Here is a 17556-nt window from a genome sequence, read left to right as displayed (position 1 = left end):
CAGAGTGAAGGGGTCACGAAAGTCCAAACTTGGCCAGACCACATGAGCTAAGCCCAAGGGGCCAGGCAGAGGCACCAGAGCCAGGTTCCTGGCTGTGTGGCCTGGACACCCCACCCCAGACTCCAGGCCTCACCCCTCATCTGCAAGTGGCTTAGAACTCCCACATGGATACAGGGGCACCCAAGAGGAGGCAGGGAAAGGGGCCGGCGACATGTTAGGTGCCCAGGTACCCACATAACACACACACGCAGCCACGCTTAGAAATGTAATCTGGGGATCTAGAAATTCTACACAATGAGAAGCTCAAAAACAGCCCCCATGCCGTCAACAGCCAGAGCCAGCTGGGGCCCACCCCACCCCGGCCCACCCGGGACCGAGTTGGGACCCCCGGTCCCTTACCAGGACGAATGAGCCCAACTACGCCGCCTGCGGCCTGGCCCGCATCCCAGGCCAGAATCGTTCATAGAAAACCAGCCCCGGCTCAGGGTGCAGCCTCAGCCAGGCGGGCCAGGCCCTCGCGCAGCTCACTCAGCTCGAACAGCCTGACGTCCAGCAGCTGTGCCGCCCGGCCCACCTCAGCCCGTGCCCGCTCCCGCTCTGCCCGCGCCTCCTCCAGGCTGCGCTCCATCGCCCGCAGCTGGTGCTCCAGCTCCGCGTTGCGGGTCTCCAGGTCCTGCCAGGAAAGGGCAGGGTTGGACGCCCCAACAAGTCACCATCCCTGTCCGAGGTGTCCAGAGTCTGACTGCCTTCATGTCCCTCTTCTACCCAAAGCCCTCCTAGGGCTCCGATCACACTGGGAATAAAATGCAAACCCCCCAGGGGTCTGGCTTCTGCCCTCATTTCTAAGAGACAGGGTTTTGCTCTGTTGCCCAAGCTGGAGTGCAGTGGCACAATCCTAGCTCACTGTAGCCTCCAACTCCTAGGCTCAAGCAATTCTCCCACCCCAGCCTCCCAAGTAGCTAGGGAAACAGGTGTAAGGGAAGCAGGTCCTGTAACATCTCAACTTGTTGGGCTCACAAGAAGTGCCCCCTGGGCTGGGCACAGTGACTCATGCCTATAATCCCAGCACTTTGGGAGGCAGAGGCAGGTGGCTCCCCTGAGGTCGGGAGTTCGAGACCAGCCTGGACAACATGGTAAAACCCCATCTCTACTAAAAATACAAATATTAGCTGTATGTGGTGGCGGGCACCTGTAGCCCAGCTACTCAGGAGGCTGAGGCAGGAGAATCGCTTGAGCCCAGGAAGTGGAGGTTGCAGTGAGCTGAGATTGCACCACTGTACTCCGGTCTGAGTAACACAGTGAGGCCCTGTCTCAAAATTTAACAACAACAAAAAAAGGTATCCCCTGAACATTTCTCGGATAAAGCCTGTAGCAAAAGCCAAGCCAAGGCCGGGCACGGCAGCTCACTCCTGTAATCCCAGCACTTTGGGAGGCTGAGGGTGGATTGCTCAAGGTCAGGAGTTTGAGACCAGCCTGGCTGACATGGTAAAATCCCATCTCTACTAAAAATACAAAAATTTAGCCAGGCATGGTAGCACACACCTATAATCCCAGCTACTGAGGAGGCTGAGGCAGGAGAATCACTTGAACCTGGGAGGTGGAGGTTGCAGTGAGCCAAGATGGAGCCACTGCACTCCAGCCTGGGTGACAGAGTGAGACTCCATCTTGAACAAAAAACAAAAAAAGCCAAGCCAAGCCACACCTGGGTTCCAGTGCAGGCTCTGTGATTTCAGGCTGAGAACAGGAGGAAATGACAGGGTCTGGCATGGGAATGCAGCCAGGACTTGAGCATTGCTTGCTGAACCCACTGTTCACACAGCACCTGCCGGCCATCAGGCCTGGTGCGGGCCTGGGACTCCCAATACTTTATTGTCTTAGGTAGATCAGCCCGATTGTCTGTTGAGGTGACGGTCACCCACCTTCACCCCACCTCCTGGTGCCCACACACACCTGCACCTTCTGCTGAGTCTCCTCGCGCTCGGCAGCCTCTGGGGCCTCTCGGGGCCCCCCAGTCTGACTCTTCAGGGTCTGGATCTCCTAGAGGAAAAGAGTTCCCAGGGTCTGTTCTGGGGTCCTGGCTTTCCCTCTAGAGGTGAGGGAAGGCGAGGCCCAGGAACCATACTTGGTGCTCACCTGGTCCTTGGTTTGTACCAGAGCTTCCAGCTGCTCCAGTGACTGGCCCTGGCCCGGCCCCTCCTTCTCACTGGCTGGAGTCACCTCTGAAGCTGCCTGGGCCTCCAGCTCAGCCACCTGTGGGACAGGAATAGCAGCCCCTGCCGCCCCTGCCTGCACTCTCCCTTGCTCCCCCAACCTCTAGGGACTCTGCCTCCTGTCCGGCCACACCCAGGACCAAGCATCCAACTCCCTTGGTTGGTGGCACCTCCCCGACACACGTAGCTTGGACTTTAGGGTCTGATCACCCTCTGAAGTTGGCATTGTCTCACACCCATTTTACAGAGCAAGGAACTGGGGCTGGGGCAGTGACCTGCTGAGGTCAGCCAGCCAGTCCATGAACCCAGGGCAGATGGGACCGGCAGAGGAATGGGCTCCACAGTTGCCCGGGCCAGGTGGGGGGCTCTCTTTGGAAGGGGGTGCCCTCACCCGCTGCCGCAGCCGCTCAGCCTCTGCACGCTGAGCCTCCAGCTGCTGCCTCCACTGGGCTGCGGCCGCGTTGGCCTCTCGCAGGGCGCCCGCCAGCTTGTTGTTGCTGTCCTGCAGCGCGAAGAACTCGGCCTCCCACTGTACCTCGCCCACGGAGCTGCGGGGATGCAAGGGTCGGCAGCGGGTGACATGGGGCTGGAGTGGGGGCACAGTCAGGGGCAATGCTGGGGTTGGGATCGGGGCCAGGGGTTGGGATGGCTCTGGGGTTGGGGTCGGGGCCAGGGATTGGGATGGCTCTGGGCTTGAGTCAGGGCGAAGCTTGGAGAGGGTGTGAAGTTGAACTAGGGCTCCGGGCCAGGGTGGGGTGGCATTGACCTGGGGGGGTGGAGTCAGCGGCGATGCTGGGCTAGGGGGCGGGGCCAAGGGTGGGGTGCTTCAGGGATAGGGAACGGAGTCAGGGCCACGCTGTGCTGGGGACGTGGCGACACTGGGCTGGGCTAGGAGCGCAGCCAAAATTAGCGCTGAGCTTGGGGATGGGGCGGTCCCGGAGAGGCGGGGTCTTGTCAGAGACCCGGTCAAAGAAGTGGGCACATGGAGTCTGCCCAGTGACACTGTCGGGATGGCGGAGGAGGGTTGGGAAGTTGGGGATAGTCAGCCAAGGGGGGCGTGGTCGGGGTGGGGAGGCCCCCAGGTTTATCCTAAACCCGAGAGGCATGGATGGGGCGAGGTTATCAGCCAGGTGACAGGGGCCGGATCAATACAGACCGGCGTGCCAAAGCCGGTGGGCAGGGTGGGCTCTGGATGGAGCAGCATCGGGATCAGCTCGTCCCCTTCCCCAGGTCTTGGGTCCACAGTTAAGATCCCGCAGTCCCTGGCACTCCCTTGGCTTTCGAGAACCACCTCCTCGTTCCCCACCCCCACCCCCGCTCCCGCCGCGCCCCAAGCCCCACCCCTCACCCCTCAGACAGCATCTTCTTGAGCCGCTCGCGCTCTGTGGGGCCGGGGGCGTCAGCGCTCTGACTGCGGAACAGTTTCTCCTCACCCGGGCCGTTGGCACTGACGAGGGGGCTCGGGGGCACCTGTGCACGGGGAAAAGAGCAGGTCACGATGAGCAGTAGCTTCTGTCAGTGGCTGGGATCAAGGCTGATGTGACCTGGGGGTTATCACATCAGGGGGTCCAACTGACCTATGCACCCTAAGCAGGTCCTTCACAGCACCGGATCCAAGTGTGTCCCTCCCCATCTCACCCACCTTCCATGGCTCCCTATGGCCCCTAGGCTGAGAGTTCCAGGCCCATGCCCTCAACCTTGCCTTCCTGGGGTTTCACCACCCCTAGGAGCAAGTCTAATGCAGGTTAGTCTAAACCAGGATACTTGGAACCTGCAAGGTAGGGGAGAGGGACAATCGGACAGCTCCATGCTGTTCCCTTCCCTGTTCCGTTCCCTGTGGCCCGTTTAGGATTTCAGCAGGAAGCCCTGCCCAGGCTGAATTCGTGTTTTATGAGCCACCCCAATGCCTGGACCACTGGCTCTGAGGGTAGAGTCCAGCCTGTTTTTTTTAATCTCTGCAACCCCTGTGCACAGCACTGGGCCTGGTACACAGCAGGCGCTCAATAAATGATGCTGAATAAATTAATGTGGGAAAACACACAGGGACAGTTCATTGCTCTGCCTCACACTTAGCCATTTCTTTCTTTCTCTGTCACACTCTGTCACCAGGCTGGAGTATAGTGGCATGATCTGGGCTGACTGCAGCCTCCACCTCCTGGCTTCAAGCAATTCTCCTGCCTCAGCCTCCGATTAGCTGGGACTACAGGTGCACACCGCGACGCTTGGCTAATTTTTGTATTTGTTAGTAGAGATGGGGTTTCACCACGTTGGCCAGGCTGGTCTCAAACTCCTGGGCTCAAGCGATCCTCCCACCTTGGCCTCCTAAATTGCTGGGATTACAGGCATGAGCCACTGCGCCCGGCCACACTTAGCCATTTCAATTTCTAGTCTTCCATTCTGCCATCTAAGCCGGTTTTGCTACTGGGTGCCCCCTGCTGACCCCAGGCAAGGCCCAGACCCTCCATGACATGCTCCACACCCCTCCTCCGTGGTCCCCACCATGGGTCTAACTTTAGGTCATCTGGGAGCATCGGGTCTTGAGGACTAGCACAGTGCCTGGTCTCCTAATATCAACGTCCTCCAATATCAGCTGAGCGCCTGGTTGCCTCATAGGTGCCCAGGAAGCGTAGGGGGGCAGGGAGTGCTGACCTGGTGGGAGGCGAGCCCCAGGGCTGGACTGGTGAGCTCCCCGCCATCCTGAGATTTCTCCCTGGCCAGCCTGGCTGCTTCCTTCACTTCCTGGAATTTCTCGGCAAACTAGGGGAGTGGGGAGGAACAGACAGTCAACCCCCAGCCCATCCCCACAAACCAGGTAACTGCCACCCAGCGACAGCCCCGTCACTTTGGAACTGTACCCATTCCCTCATCACACACCTTGGAAGGAGAGAAGGTCTGAAAAGTGATGTACCATGGTGGGTGGGCAGGTGGCATCAGATCACGGAGGTGGCATTTTTAATACATTGGGCCACATTGAGAAAGGGAAAGGAATTCCCTTTTCCTCTTTTTCTTTCTTTTCTTTTTTTTTTTTTGAGACGGAGTTTCGCTCTTGTTACCCAGGCTGGAGTGCAATGGCACAGTCTCAGCTCACCGTAACCTCCGCCTCCTGGGTTCAAGCAATTCTCCTGCCTCAGCTTCCCGAGTAGCTGGGATTACAGGCACGCGCCACCATGCCCAGCTAATTTTTGTATTTTTAGTAGAGACAGGGTCTAGCCATGTTACCCAGAATGGCCCTTTTCCTCTTTTTTTTTTTTTTTTGAGATGGAATCTCGCTCTATAACCTAGGCTGGAGTGCAGTGGCACAATCTCAGCTTACTGCAACCTCTGCCTCCTGGGTTCAAGCGATTCTTCTGCCTCAGGCTCCTGAGTAGCTAGGATTATAGGCATGCACCATCATGCCTGGCTAATTTTTGTAGTAGAAGTGGGGTTTCACCATGTTGGCCAGGCTGGTCTCGAACTCCTGACCTCGTGATCCACCCACCTTGGCCTCCCAAAGTGCTGGGATTACAGGTGTGAGCCACCACGCCCGCCATTGTTTTCTTTTTTTTTGAGATAGAGTCACTCTGTCACCCAGGCCAGAGTATAGTGGCACAATCTTGGCTCACTGCAACCTCTGTCTCCCAAGTTCGAACGATTCTTCTGCCTTAGCCTCCTAAGTAGCTGGGACAACAGGCATGTGCCACCATACTCAGCTAATTTTTGTATTTTTAGTAGGGACAAGGGTCTCACATATTGGCCCGGCTGGTCTCGAACTCCTGACCTCGTGATCCACCTGCCTTGGCCTCCCGAAGTGCTGGGATTACAGACATGAGTCACCACATCTGACCTTTTATATTTTTTTATACGTATATTTTTGGAGATGGGGTGTCTGGTCTTGAAATTTTGAGCTCACGTGATCCTTCTACCTTGGCCTCCCAAAGTGTGGGGATTATAGGTAATGAGCCACCATGTCTAGCCCCTTTTCCTCTTTATCAGGCCTATTTCAACAAAGAGAGCCTCAGGTGGGTGCTCATCTGTCTTTAACACCTGTTACTATTCCTTTATAACAAACAGATTAGGTCGCAGGCTCTAGGAGACATCGGAAGTCAATGAGAAAGAAATCATCCCCTTCTTGTTTTTGTTGTATTAAATGTTTACATTTGCCACCTATTTATGACGAGCAATGCCAGTTTCCCAGTTAGGATAGGATATGTTTCCCCCCACCCCTCCCCCAGTTTTAAAATAAATTTTCTTAGTTAAAAAATAATTTTTTAGGCTGGGTACGGTGGCTCATGCCTGTAATTCCAGCACTTTGGGAGGCCGAGTGGGGCGGATCACCTGAGGTCAGGAGTTCGAACATCGTGAAACCCCATTTCTACTTAAAATATAACAATTATCTGGGCGTGGTGGCAGGCACCTGTAATCCCAGCTACTCGGGAGACTGAGGCAGCAGAATCGCTTGAACCCAGGAGGAGGAGGTTGCAGTGAGCCGAGATCACGCCACTGCACTCCAGCCTGGGCAACAAGAGTGAAACTTCATCAAAAAAAAAAAAAAAAGAAAGAAAGAAAGGAAAATTCTTAAACTTCTAGAAGAAAACAAAAAAGGTCAGGCGTGGTGGCTCATGCCTGTAATCCCAACACTTTGGGAGGCTGAGGCAGGTGGATCACCTGAGGTCAGGAGTTCCAGACCAGTCTGGCCAACATGGTAAAACCCTGTCTCTACTAAAAATACAAAAATTAGCCAGGCAAGGTGGCAGGCGCCTGTAATCCCAGCTACTCTGGAGACTGAGGTGGGAGAATCACTTGAACCCAGGAGGCAGAGGTTGCAGTGAGCCAAGATCATGTCACTGCACTCCAACCTGGGGGACAGAGTGAGACTTCATCTCAAAAAAAAAAGAAGATGAAAATCTTCATGAAAGCACTCATCATCAACAAAACCATAGATAATAATGGAAGTACAGAGAGGGCACAGGGCACAGGGAGGTGACGATGAAGGTATTGCTGGGGCATGTTGGGAAGTGCCCAGCCCATCCACCCACTTGATGTCCCATAGAGGAGCAGGGTATATCCAAAATTAGAGCTAGAGGCAGTAGAACTAGGAATTAAGGGAGGGGGCCGTGGCTCACATCTGTAATCCCAGCACTTTGGAGGCTGAGGTGGGCACATCATTTGAAGTCAGGAGTTCGGGACCAGCCTGGCCAACATGGCAAAACCCCATCTTTACTAAAAATACAAAAAATTAGCCAGGCGTGGTAGTGGGGACCAGCTACTCGGGAGGCTGAGGCAGGAGAATCGCTTGAGCCTGAGAGGCGGAGGTTGCAGTGAGCTGAGATCAATCCAGCCTGTCTCAAAAAAAAAAAAAAAAAAAAAAAAAAATGGGGCCGGGTGCGGTGGCTCACGCCTGTAATCCCAGCACTTTGGGAGGCCGAGGCGGGTGGATCATGAGGTCAAGAGATCGAGACCATCCCGGTCAACATGGTGAAACCCCGTCTCTACTAAAAATACAAAAAATTAGCTGGGCACGGTGGTGCGTGCCTTTAATCCCAGCTACTCAGGAGGCTAAGGCAGGAGAATTGCCTGAACCCAGGAGGCGGAGGTTGCGGTGAGCCGAGATTGCGCCATTGCACTCCAGCCTGGGTAACAAGAGTGAAACTCCATCTCAAAAAAAAAATGAACTAGGACTCAAACCAGCGAACCTTAAAGGGGCTTCCAGCTCATCTCATCCTACATGCCCATCCTGCAGATGGGAAGATAGAGGACCTGCTCGAGGTCCCAGAGCATGCACAGGAGAAGAACTGGGCTCAGCCTCGTCCCTTCCCTCCCCCTCCCCCCGGCCCACCTGCGTCAGATGCTGTTCAGAGGCAAAGCCGAGGCCGTACACGGTGTTGGCGCGACTGTCAGCCCACTGCCCGAACTTCTGGGAGGTTTTGGTAAAGGTCATGTTGGGAGTGACAGTGCTGTTGATGATGGCCTGGGGTTGGGGAACAAAGTTCAAGGTTGATGGGACGGATAGTAACAGACATGAAACCCCCAGGTAGCACCTTGTATTAGCGTCTGGAAAGTCTTTACTCTGAGCCATTTCAGGAGACAGACTAGGGCCCCGGAAGGCTCAGAGTTTCCCATCCCTTGGGCACACAGCAAGTCAGCCACCAGACCCAGGCGTGTCACCAGGACCCCTGGTGCCTCTGCCCCACCCAGACCCCACCCGGACCTTGGCGCCCCCGATGCTGATGATGCGGTAGACATTTCGGGTGGCATCGTAGAAATAGGAGACAGTGAGTGCATGCTTGCCCGCCGGGATCCAGTTTCGCTTGGTGGTCGGGTCGATTTGGAACACGTGCGCCCGTGTGCTGAAGATTGGCTGCTCCCTGTGTGGGGAGAGGGTGATCAGTAGGGGCCGGACACCCCCCCTTAGAAAGCTCAGGTCCAGGCTGGGGAGGTGGGAGCTCACCTGGCTGTGGACATTGGTCAGGCTGGGCTGGGCAGGCTCTAGGGGGCAGCCAGAGAGGTGGCAGGAGCCGCTGGTTTGGCCCCTAGGGAGAGAGGGGGGACTATGAGTGTCCCTCAGGCCAGGCTGAGGGAGGCCAAGCAGGTTCCAGCTCAGGACCCATTATCACAGAACTTTCAACCAAAAAGTCAAGAGAGGCCCAAAGCACACCCGGTGTTTTGGGAGGCTGAGTCGGGAGGATCATTTGAGCCTAGGAGTTCGAGACCAGCCTGAGCAACATGGTGAGACCCCACCTCTACCAAAAATTTAAACAATTAGCCAGGTGTCATGGCATGTGCCTGTGGCCCCAGCTACACAGGAGGCTGAGGTGGGAGGATTGCTTGAGCCCAGGAGGTCAGGGCCGCAGTGCAGTGAGCTATGGTCGCACCACACTGCACTCCAGCCTGGGCAAGAGAGTGAGACCCTGTCTCCACAAAAGAAAGAAATGATAGAAAGAAGCGAAAAGGCAAGATGATTATTACAGATCACTCGGAGTAAGCGGACCCCATCTTTCTTTGTCTGGGGGAAGTCCCCACCACACCCTGTGCAGGAGATGGCCCTCTGAGAGGAGCCAGGTGGCTGCTGACATCCAGACGTAAATCTCTCATCGTCCTAGTTACTGCACCCCCCACCCCGCCCCGTGAAGCCCCCTCCATCCTGGGCTGAGCTGTGGAGGCCACATATCTGCTGAGTTCTTTCCATGACTGGCCAGAGAGAGGTTCTCCATCAAAAAATGGGGCATTGAGAGGTGTGTAGTACTGGGAGACCAGTTCCTCACTACGCCCTGCAGAGGGACCCCCCCCCAGCTCCCACCCTAGGCTAGAGGCACACCTGGCAGCCCAGAGTCCAAATCCCCAGGGAGCCCCCAGCCAAGTTAAAAAGACAAGATGTAGCCAAACAGCCAATCCCAGTGCCCACCAAGGGGAGCAGAGCAGAATGCACACTGGGAGAACAGGGCTCCCCAACCTCCCCATTGGTCCATCCAGCCACCCCGGATGTGCAGGGGACCAAGGAGGGGTTTGGGGGATGGGGAAGATAGGCGGGGGAGGGGAGGCCCCGGCCCAGCAGCCTCTATAGTCAAAGGGGGTATGCCCCCCCCATCCTGTCCTGGGCAGCTGCTGTGCCGGTCACAGGGTCTGAAACCGGAGCCCCTGAGTGGGGGTGGGGCGGGAGCTCTAGCCTGGACCGGAGGCGGGTCCTGCGCCAGGTGGGAGTTGGGGGACGCAGGGGTCCCCGGAACCCAGGCCCTTCCGGTCCGGCCGCTCCTGCTGCGACTTGCAGCGTTTGGGGAAAGTTACTCACCAACTAGTCATGTGCTCCGATGCCGCCGGCCACGGGGCTCCCGGAGGGGGGTCCGACACCGCCCGGTGCCCGGGATCCCCAGTTTGGCCGGTGGGTGAGGCCCCATCCCATGCACCCCAGTCCGGGGGGCGGGGAGGGGGCTAATATTCATTCAGGATCCAGTCCCCACCCGAGGCGGGAGGACACCCAGTGCGCGACCCAACTCCGGGACGCGAGCCCTGACCCTGGAACTTCTGAGATTTCCGCGACAGCCCCGTCTCTGGGTACAGAACTTCGGGGACACCTCTTCTGCCTCCTTCAACCTCAGGTCCGGAACTCTGGGGACTGCCCCCGTGCCGCCTCCTCTAACCCGGTCCGGAACTTTGGGGACCCCCTTGTTGTCCCAGACTCCTAAACTTCGAAGACCCCCTGCCACCCTTCCAGTCCCAGGTCCGGGACGTCGGGGCCCCTCCCGCGCCAGGCTCCCACCCCAGGTCCGCAACTTTGGGGACTCCTTCGCAGCCTCCTCCAACGCCGGGTCCAGAACTTTGGGAACCTCCCGCGCGGTCCCCTCACCGACCCCGACTCCAGAACTTCGGGACCCCCGCACTCCCTCCGGCCCTGGAACTTGGGGACCCCTCGCGCCGCTCCCAGTCCCCCGGTCCGGAACTTCTGGGGACCCCCCCCGCGCCCCTCCCTTGGCCCCGGGACTTGGAGGCCCCCGCGCTCGCGGCGCAGTCTCGGCCGGCCGGGCTCACCCTGCCGGGTCGGCGCCCCGCGAGTGTCCGGGCGCGAGTCGGGTGCGGCCCCCGCGGCGCTGACTCCGCGCAGCCGGGCGCCCCGCTCGCTCCCTGGCTCCCGGGCCCGCGCCCTCCGCGCCGCCCTCCGCGCCGCCCGCGTCTTTGTCTGCGCCGCCGCCGCCGCCGCCCGCGCCGCCTCCGGTCCCATCGCGGCGGGTCCCGACGCGGCCGCCGCCCGCCCCGCCTCCCCGGGCCGCCGAGGCCGCCCCGCTGCGCCCCCTGCCGGCTTTTTGCACCGGGCCAGGCGGGGAGAGGGGCGGGGGACTGGGGGAGGGGCGGGGGCGGGGGAGGGGGACTGGGGGCGTTGCGGGGGGTCGGGACTGGGAACAGAGGGTGGGGACAGAGAGACAGAGGAGCGGGACATCTGGGATGAGAAAGAGACCCAGAAACAGAGACACGGTGGAGACAGGCAGAGAGACAGGAAGCAGATGGAGGGATACAGTTGCAGGGACAGCGATGTGACCTCACCCTCCTGTCGCCTCTCAGGGGACAGCTGTCTCTGTCCCCACTACCTGAGGTCATGACTTTGGGCCTGTGAGGGAGGTGAGGTCCCTCCCGGGCTGACGTGGTGGTTCAGTGAGGTTGCGGAGGGGGCAGTGGGTCCCGCCCGGCCACGGGGCTCTCGTTTCCTGGCAACACCCATTGAGCACCTACTGTATTCAGACAGTGCATACAGTAGGTGCTCAATGGGTGTTGCCAGGAAACGGAAGAGATCAGCTTCGGGAGGGAACAGGAAGCAAGACAAAGAGAGAGAAGCCTTCCTGTCTGTTCTGCCAGCTCCATCCCTGGGGAGGGACATCTGTCCACCTCTGTCCCTCCCAAGACAATGGTAAAATGCCCATGATGGTTGGATTAAGGTTATCATTGCTCTTGTTTGAGCGTCCCAAAATCCAAAGGCTCAGGGAATGTCTCCAACGCATGGGTGTGTCCCCTCAGCCACCACTGGCCTGGGTTTGTCACCTCTGGTCACAAGGAGCGTCCCCTTCCCACACTTGCCAGGAGAGCGTCCTTCCAGAGCTGAGCTGGGATCCATCTCCCCAGCCCCAAGCCCATGGGTCGCACTTGTCAATCCTGGTGCTGCCCTCTCTCTGGCACCTTCTCCAAAATCACACATTACCGTTGGTTTGTGGGCAGAGACCCTGCAGCTCCCTGGCACCAAGGACTGTGGCGCCCTAAAGCTCTGAGCCTTGCATTTGAGTCTCTTTCTTTCTCTTCCTTCCTTCCTTTCTTTCTCTTTCTCTCTCTTTCTTCCTTTCTTTTCTTCCCTCCCTCCCTTCCTCTCTCCCTCCCTCTCTCTTTTTCTTTTCTTTCTTTTAAAAAATTATTTATTTATTTATTTATTTATTTTTGAGAAGGAGTTTCGCTCTTGTTACCCAGACTGGAGTGCAATGGCGCGATCTCGGCTCACCGCAACTTCCGCCTCCTGGGTTCAGGCAATTCTCCTGCCTCAGCCTCCTGAGTAGCTGGGATTACAGGCACGCGCCACCATGCCCAGCTAATTTTTTGTATTTTTAGTAGAGACAGGGTTTCACCATGTTGACCAGGATGGTCTCGATCTCTTGACCTCGTGATCCACCCACCTCGGCCTCCCAAAGTGCTGGGATTACAGGTGTGAGCCACCGCACCTGGTGCTCTCTCTCTCTCTCTCTCTCTCTCTCTCTCTTTCTTTCACAAAGTCTCACCTAGGCTGGAGTGCAGGGGCGCAATCTCGGCTCACTGCAACCTCTGCCTCCCAGGTTCAAGCAATTCTCCTGCCTCAGCCTCCCGAGTAGCTGGGACTACAGGTGCATGCCCCTACACCTAGCTAATTTTTGTATTTTTAGTAAAGACGGGGTTTCACCATGTTGGCCAGGCTAGTCTCAAATCCCTGGCTCAAGTGATCTGCCCACCTTGGCCTCCCAAAGTGCTGAGATTACAGACGTGAGCTGCCATACCTGGCCGACACTTCAGTCTTTTGACAACTTCAGAGAGGCTTTTGCTTTTCATCTCCAAGATCTCTGCTCCTGTCTCCTTTCCCTGATCCTTTATTTCTGTTTCCTTCTAAGAAGAATCGCATATCTGAGCTGGCAGTTACATTCAAATTACCTTTAGGTGAATTCTGGGTCGGGTTGTCTCTGGAGATTGACTCCTGGGCCAGGATGTAAGTCTTCCCCCCGTCCAGGCCTTTGCTCACACTGTTCCATCTGCCTGGAATGCCCTCTCTGCAGGCATCTCTTCTGCCTGTCCTTCCAGGCTCAGCGCCACCACCCGTCTCCTCCTCCAGGAAGCCTCTCTGACTCCCCTGGCCTTGAAAAAGATCTTGCCCTCCCCTGTCTCAATCCCTGTGTGTCTCTCTCTGTCTCTCTCTTTTCTTTTTTTCCATTTTTAAAGTTTATTTTTAGAGACCAGGTCTCACTGTGTTGCCCAGGCTGGCCTCAAACTCCTGAGCTCAAGTGATCCTCCTGCCTCGGCCTCCTAAAGTGCTGAAATGACAGAAGTGAGCCCAGACACTCTATGACTCTTCTGTTACCTGTTTATTACATGATCAGGTCTGGGTGCTCCTCTCGGGCTGGCCCATGCACCCTGAAGCCCCAGTCTGACCCAGCACAAGAGGGACTGTTCATCCCAGCAGGGGAAACTGAGGCACAGACTCGGTTTCCCCAGCTGCTTCTAACTTCACGAGGCATCTGCACAAGGGAAGGATTTGGCTCTGTTCTCAGGCTGGAAGCCACGAAATGCTTGAACATCGTGGGGAGCAAAGAAAATACCGTCTGTTCTGTGCAAAAAGTAACTTTTCCTTATTACCAAAAAAATAATGGAAAAAATAAGAGTATCTGGGAAAGGTGCCGGCCGCATGACCGAGGCTTCTGGAAGCTGCTTAGAGTCTGCCAAGTGCAGAGCTGGGGCCGTGTGGCTATTCTATGGGGGCGGCTGGGCGAGGGACCCAGGCTGACTTTGCGTTTTGTGTAGGCAGAAGCAACAGTGAGACAGTGAAGGGCTGAATTCCTTCCCTGAACCCCCTGTCCAGTCTCTGGGAGGGGCTGAGACAGGGCTGGCCTTGAGCAGCCCCAACCTGAAGCTGGATTATGCAAGTCTACACTGAGGCAGTGGCTTCCTCAGTGTGGACCTCAGTTTTCTTACCTGGAAAATGGGCTGATGCTTGCAGGGCTCTGGTAGAGGGAGGAACATGAAGGACTCGGTCAATACCAGCAGCTGTCCTCTGGGGTGCCTGCCATTAGGTTCACAGGCAGAGGCCCTGCAGCTCTTTGCTGCAACTGGGGAAACTGGATCTGTGCCTCAGTTTCCCCTGCTGGGATGAACAATCACTCTTGTGCTGGGGCAGACTGAGGCTTCGGGATGGATTGGCCAGCCCTAGAGGAGCACCCAGACCTGGTCATGTAATAGACAGGTAACAGAAGAGTCACAGAAAGGGGCTGGCCTCACGTCTGTCATTTCAGCACTTTGGGAGGCTGAGGCTGGAGGACTGCTTGAGCTCAGGAGTTCAAGACCAGCCTGGGCAACATAGTGAGACCTTGTCTCTAATGAGGGCAGCCCTGAGCTGCTGCCCCCACTCCGGTCTGAGCCCTCTTCTTCCTAGGTCTGGAGGCCTCTCTTCTAAAGAACTGGGCCAGGTGCAGTGGCTGAGGTCTGTAATCCCAGCACTTTGGGAGGCTGAGGCGGGTGGATTGCCTGAGGTCAGGAGCTCGGGACCAGCCTGGCCAAAACATGGTGAAACCCTGTCTCTACTAAAAATACAAAAATTAGCCGGGCATGGTGGTGCATGCCTGTAATCCCAGCTACTCGGGAGGCTGAGGCAGGAGAATTGCTTGAACCCGGGAGGCAGAGGTTGCAGTGAGCCAAGAATGTGCCACTGCACTCCAGCCTGGGGGACAGAGGGAGACTCTGTCTCAAAAGAAAAAGAAAAGGAAAAAGGAAGGAAAGAAGGAAGGAAGGGAGGGAGGGGCCGGGCTCAGTGGCTCATGCCTGTAATTCCAGCACTTTGTGAGGCCGAGGTGGGCAAATCACCTGAGGTCAGGAGTTTGAGACCAGTCTGGCCAAACATGGTGAAACCCCATCTCTAAAAAAAAAAAAAAAAGGAAGGAAAGAAGAAATGAAGGAAGGAAGGAAGGAAGGACTTGGGATGTCCTTGCAGGGCAGGCAGAGGCCACCACCCCAAGGTAGCTGACTAGGAAAGCAAATTTCCTTTGGGTCTGAGAAATGGTATGGGGGAGTGAGCTTTCTGTCTTAAAGGGGAAACCAAGCGGGAGCCAGAACAGCTCATTCAGCACTAAGGAAGCTCAGGTTCTGGTCTCTGCCTGGTTAGATCTGACCCAGCCTTTGGAGTGAGGCTGAACTGTCTCTCCTCTCCAGAGGCTGTCCCACCAGAGCAGGGACAGTCCAGCGGCTCTTCCCCAAAGCTGGGTGCCCACCTCCCAGTGACGGTCTTGGTGACTGCTTCAGGTCTGTTTATGGCATGATTTGGTTACTGTTCACCTCTTACATGGATGTGTCCTGGCACCTAGAACAAGCCTGACCCTGCAACCACTTTCTTTTCTTTTTTTTTGGAGACGGAGTTTCGCCCTTGATACCCAGGCTGGAGTGCAATGGCGCGATCTTGACTCACCGCAACCTCCGCCTCCTGGGTTCAGGCAATTCTCCTGCCTCAGTCTCCTGAGTAGCTGGGATTACAGGCCCGCGCCACCATGCCCAGCTAATTTTTTGTATTTTTAGTAGAGACGGGGTTTCACCATGTTGACCAGGATGGTCTCGATCTCTTGACCTCGTGATCCACCCGCCTCGGCCTCCCAAAGTGCTGGGATTACAGGCGTGAGCCACCGCGCCCGGCCCCCCTGCAACCGCTTTCTATGAGCACTTTCAGAAGCGGGAGATCCCTGGGTTCCGGCTTTCAATACAGTGGGCTTCGGAATAACGTGAGCCAGGGAGTGAGTCCTAGCCCTGCCACTTACCAGCAGTGCCACCCTGAAGAAGTCACCTTCCTTCTCTGTGCTTCAGGTTCTCCATCCATAAAAGGGCATATGAATGTGTCACTTCTGAGGTTTACTGTGGGGATCTAACGAGTTCTTTTTTTTTTTTTTTGAGATGGAGTCTCGCTCTATCACCCAGGCTGGAGTGCAGTGGTGCGATCTCAGCTCACTGCAACTCCACCTTCATGGTTCAAGCGATTCTCCTGCCTCAGCCTCCCGAGTAGCTGGGATTACAGGCACATACCACCATGCCCAGCTAATTTTTGCATTTTTAGTAGAGACAGGGGTTTCACCATGCTGGCCCGACTGGTCTCCAACTCCTGAACTCAAGCAATCCACCCACCTTGGCCTCCCAAAGTGCTGGGATTACAGGTGTGAGCCACTGCGCCTGGCTTTTTTTTTTTTGTTGTTAAGACAGGGCCTCACTCTGTTGCCCAGGCTGTAGTGCAGTGCCTCAGTCACAGCTCACAAGCAATCTGCAATCCTTCCACCTTAGACTCTGGCTGGGACTACAGGCGCACACTGCTACACCTGGCTAATTTTTCTATTTTTTGTAGAGATGGTGAATCACTATGTTGCCCAGGCTGGCCTCCAACTCCTGGACTCAAGTGATCTGCCTGCCTCAGCCTCCCAAAGGGCGGGGATTACAGGTGTGAGCCACTGCACACGGCCTCCAGTGAGTTGTTATGTGAAGAGAATGTGATTATAGGCGCTTAATAAATGCTTGCTATTATAAACACCATATTTATTTTTGATACGTGGTTTTGATCCTGAGGCAACTTCTTATGATTTTCTTTTTCAGGGGTTAGAGGACTCCAACCATGCCTGAACTCTCAAAGGCAGGAATGGGTCCAAGCTGGCATGATACCCTCTAAATCTTTTTTTTTTTTTGAGTCACAGTTTCGCTCTGTCGCCCAGGCTGGAGTGCAATGGCGTGATCTGGGCTCACTGCAACCTCCGCCTCCCAGGTCCAAGCACTTCTCTGCTTCAGCCTCCCTAGTAGCTGGGATTACAGGCACCTGATACCACACCCGGCTAATTTTTTTTTTTTTGGATTTGTAGTAGAGACAGGGTTTCACCATCTTGGCCAGGCTGGTATTGAACTCCTGACCTCGTGATCCACCTGCCTCTGCCTTCCAAAGTGCTGGGATTATAGGCATAAGCCACTGTGCCCAGCCAACATCCTCTAAATCTTTTTTTTTTTCCAGGTTCATAATTTATTGTACAAATTGTATTATCACATGATGAGTTGGGATTAGCTTCTCCAGGCATGGAACTTAACAGATGAGGTTAAGAACCGGAGACAGTTTAAAATCCGTTTATGTTGCTTTCACAGCTAGAGTTTTTTTGGACCTTAACTTGAAATATAAGATAATCAAAGCAATGCCTCCGCATGTGGCCGGTACACAATTCCTTCTACCTGTGACAGTGTAAGAGTTGAAATATTTTTTTAATACCAGTGAACTGAAATTGTTCATCAGCCTCTGAACCTGCCATGATCTCAATCTGCTATAGCCACAAATTCTGCAGCCAGGGTCCTTCAATGACCGTATCCACTGCTCGGCCCGGCCGGAAGAAGCCGCCTTAGCCGGCCACCCATCCTCTAAATTTTTAGCTCCTGGACCCTCATGTGCCCCCTCCAGCCACCTCCCTCTTCCTTCTCATTCCCCAAACCGTAGCTGGTTGAGCCAACTTCCAGACATTTGCCTCTTGGAAAACTCCTATTCATCCCTCAAAGCCTCACCTTCAATGCTCGCCTCCCCAAGAAGCTCTCTCTCCTCCACCTCTAGACCTTCTCCAGCCCTCTTCCCTCTTTCTGGCCCAGCCCTGACCCCTGG

General features: G+C 55.9%; 1 protein-coding gene and 1 pseudogene across 3 annotated transcripts; both read right to left on the bottom strand.

Moving 5' to 3' along the window:
* Positions 1-250: 250 nt before the first annotated feature.
* HOMER3 (homer scaffold protein 3) lies at positions 251-12946 on the bottom strand. 3 transcript variants are annotated; one of them, XM_064381606.1, is made up of 10 exons: positions 12840-12946; positions 8638-8719; positions 8398-8554; positions 8026-8157; positions 4860-4967; positions 3559-3680; positions 2602-2758; positions 2134-2250; positions 1951-2037; positions 251-673 (listed from the first exon to the last, which is right to left on the bottom strand). In XM_064381606.1, the coding sequence occupies exons 2-10, from the start codon at positions 8649-8651 to the stop codon at positions 482-484; spliced, it is 1086 nt and encodes a 361-aa protein (XP_064237676.1). In that variant the 5' UTR covers positions 8652-8719; positions 12840-12946; the 3' UTR covers positions 251-481. The 3 variants fall into 3 exon arrangements, with proteins under 3 accessions (XP_064237676.1, XP_064237674.1, XP_064237675.1); XM_064381604.1 differs by lacking the exon at positions 12840-12946 and adding an exon at positions 12689-12771; XM_064381605.1 differs by lacking the exon at positions 12840-12946 and adding an exon at positions 10713-10876.
* Positions 12947-16911: 3965 nt separating this feature from the next.
* On the bottom strand, positions 16912-17215 carry LOC110567936 (ATP synthase membrane subunit K, mitochondrial-like; annotated as a pseudogene).
* Between the last annotated feature and the right edge of the window lie 341 nt (positions 17216-17556).

The sequence above is a fragment of the Aotus nancymaae genome, unplaced genomic scaffold (assembly GCF_030222135.1).
Source record: "Aotus nancymaae isolate 86718 unplaced genomic scaffold, 86718_ANA_hifiasm-v0.15.2.pri h1tg000028l, whole genome shotgun sequence".
Lineage (NCBI taxonomy): Eukaryota > Metazoa > Chordata > Mammalia > Primates > Aotidae > Aotus > Aotus nancymaae.
Note: the sequence above shows the minus strand (reverse complement) of the source record. Positions and strands in the feature narration are given on the sequence as shown.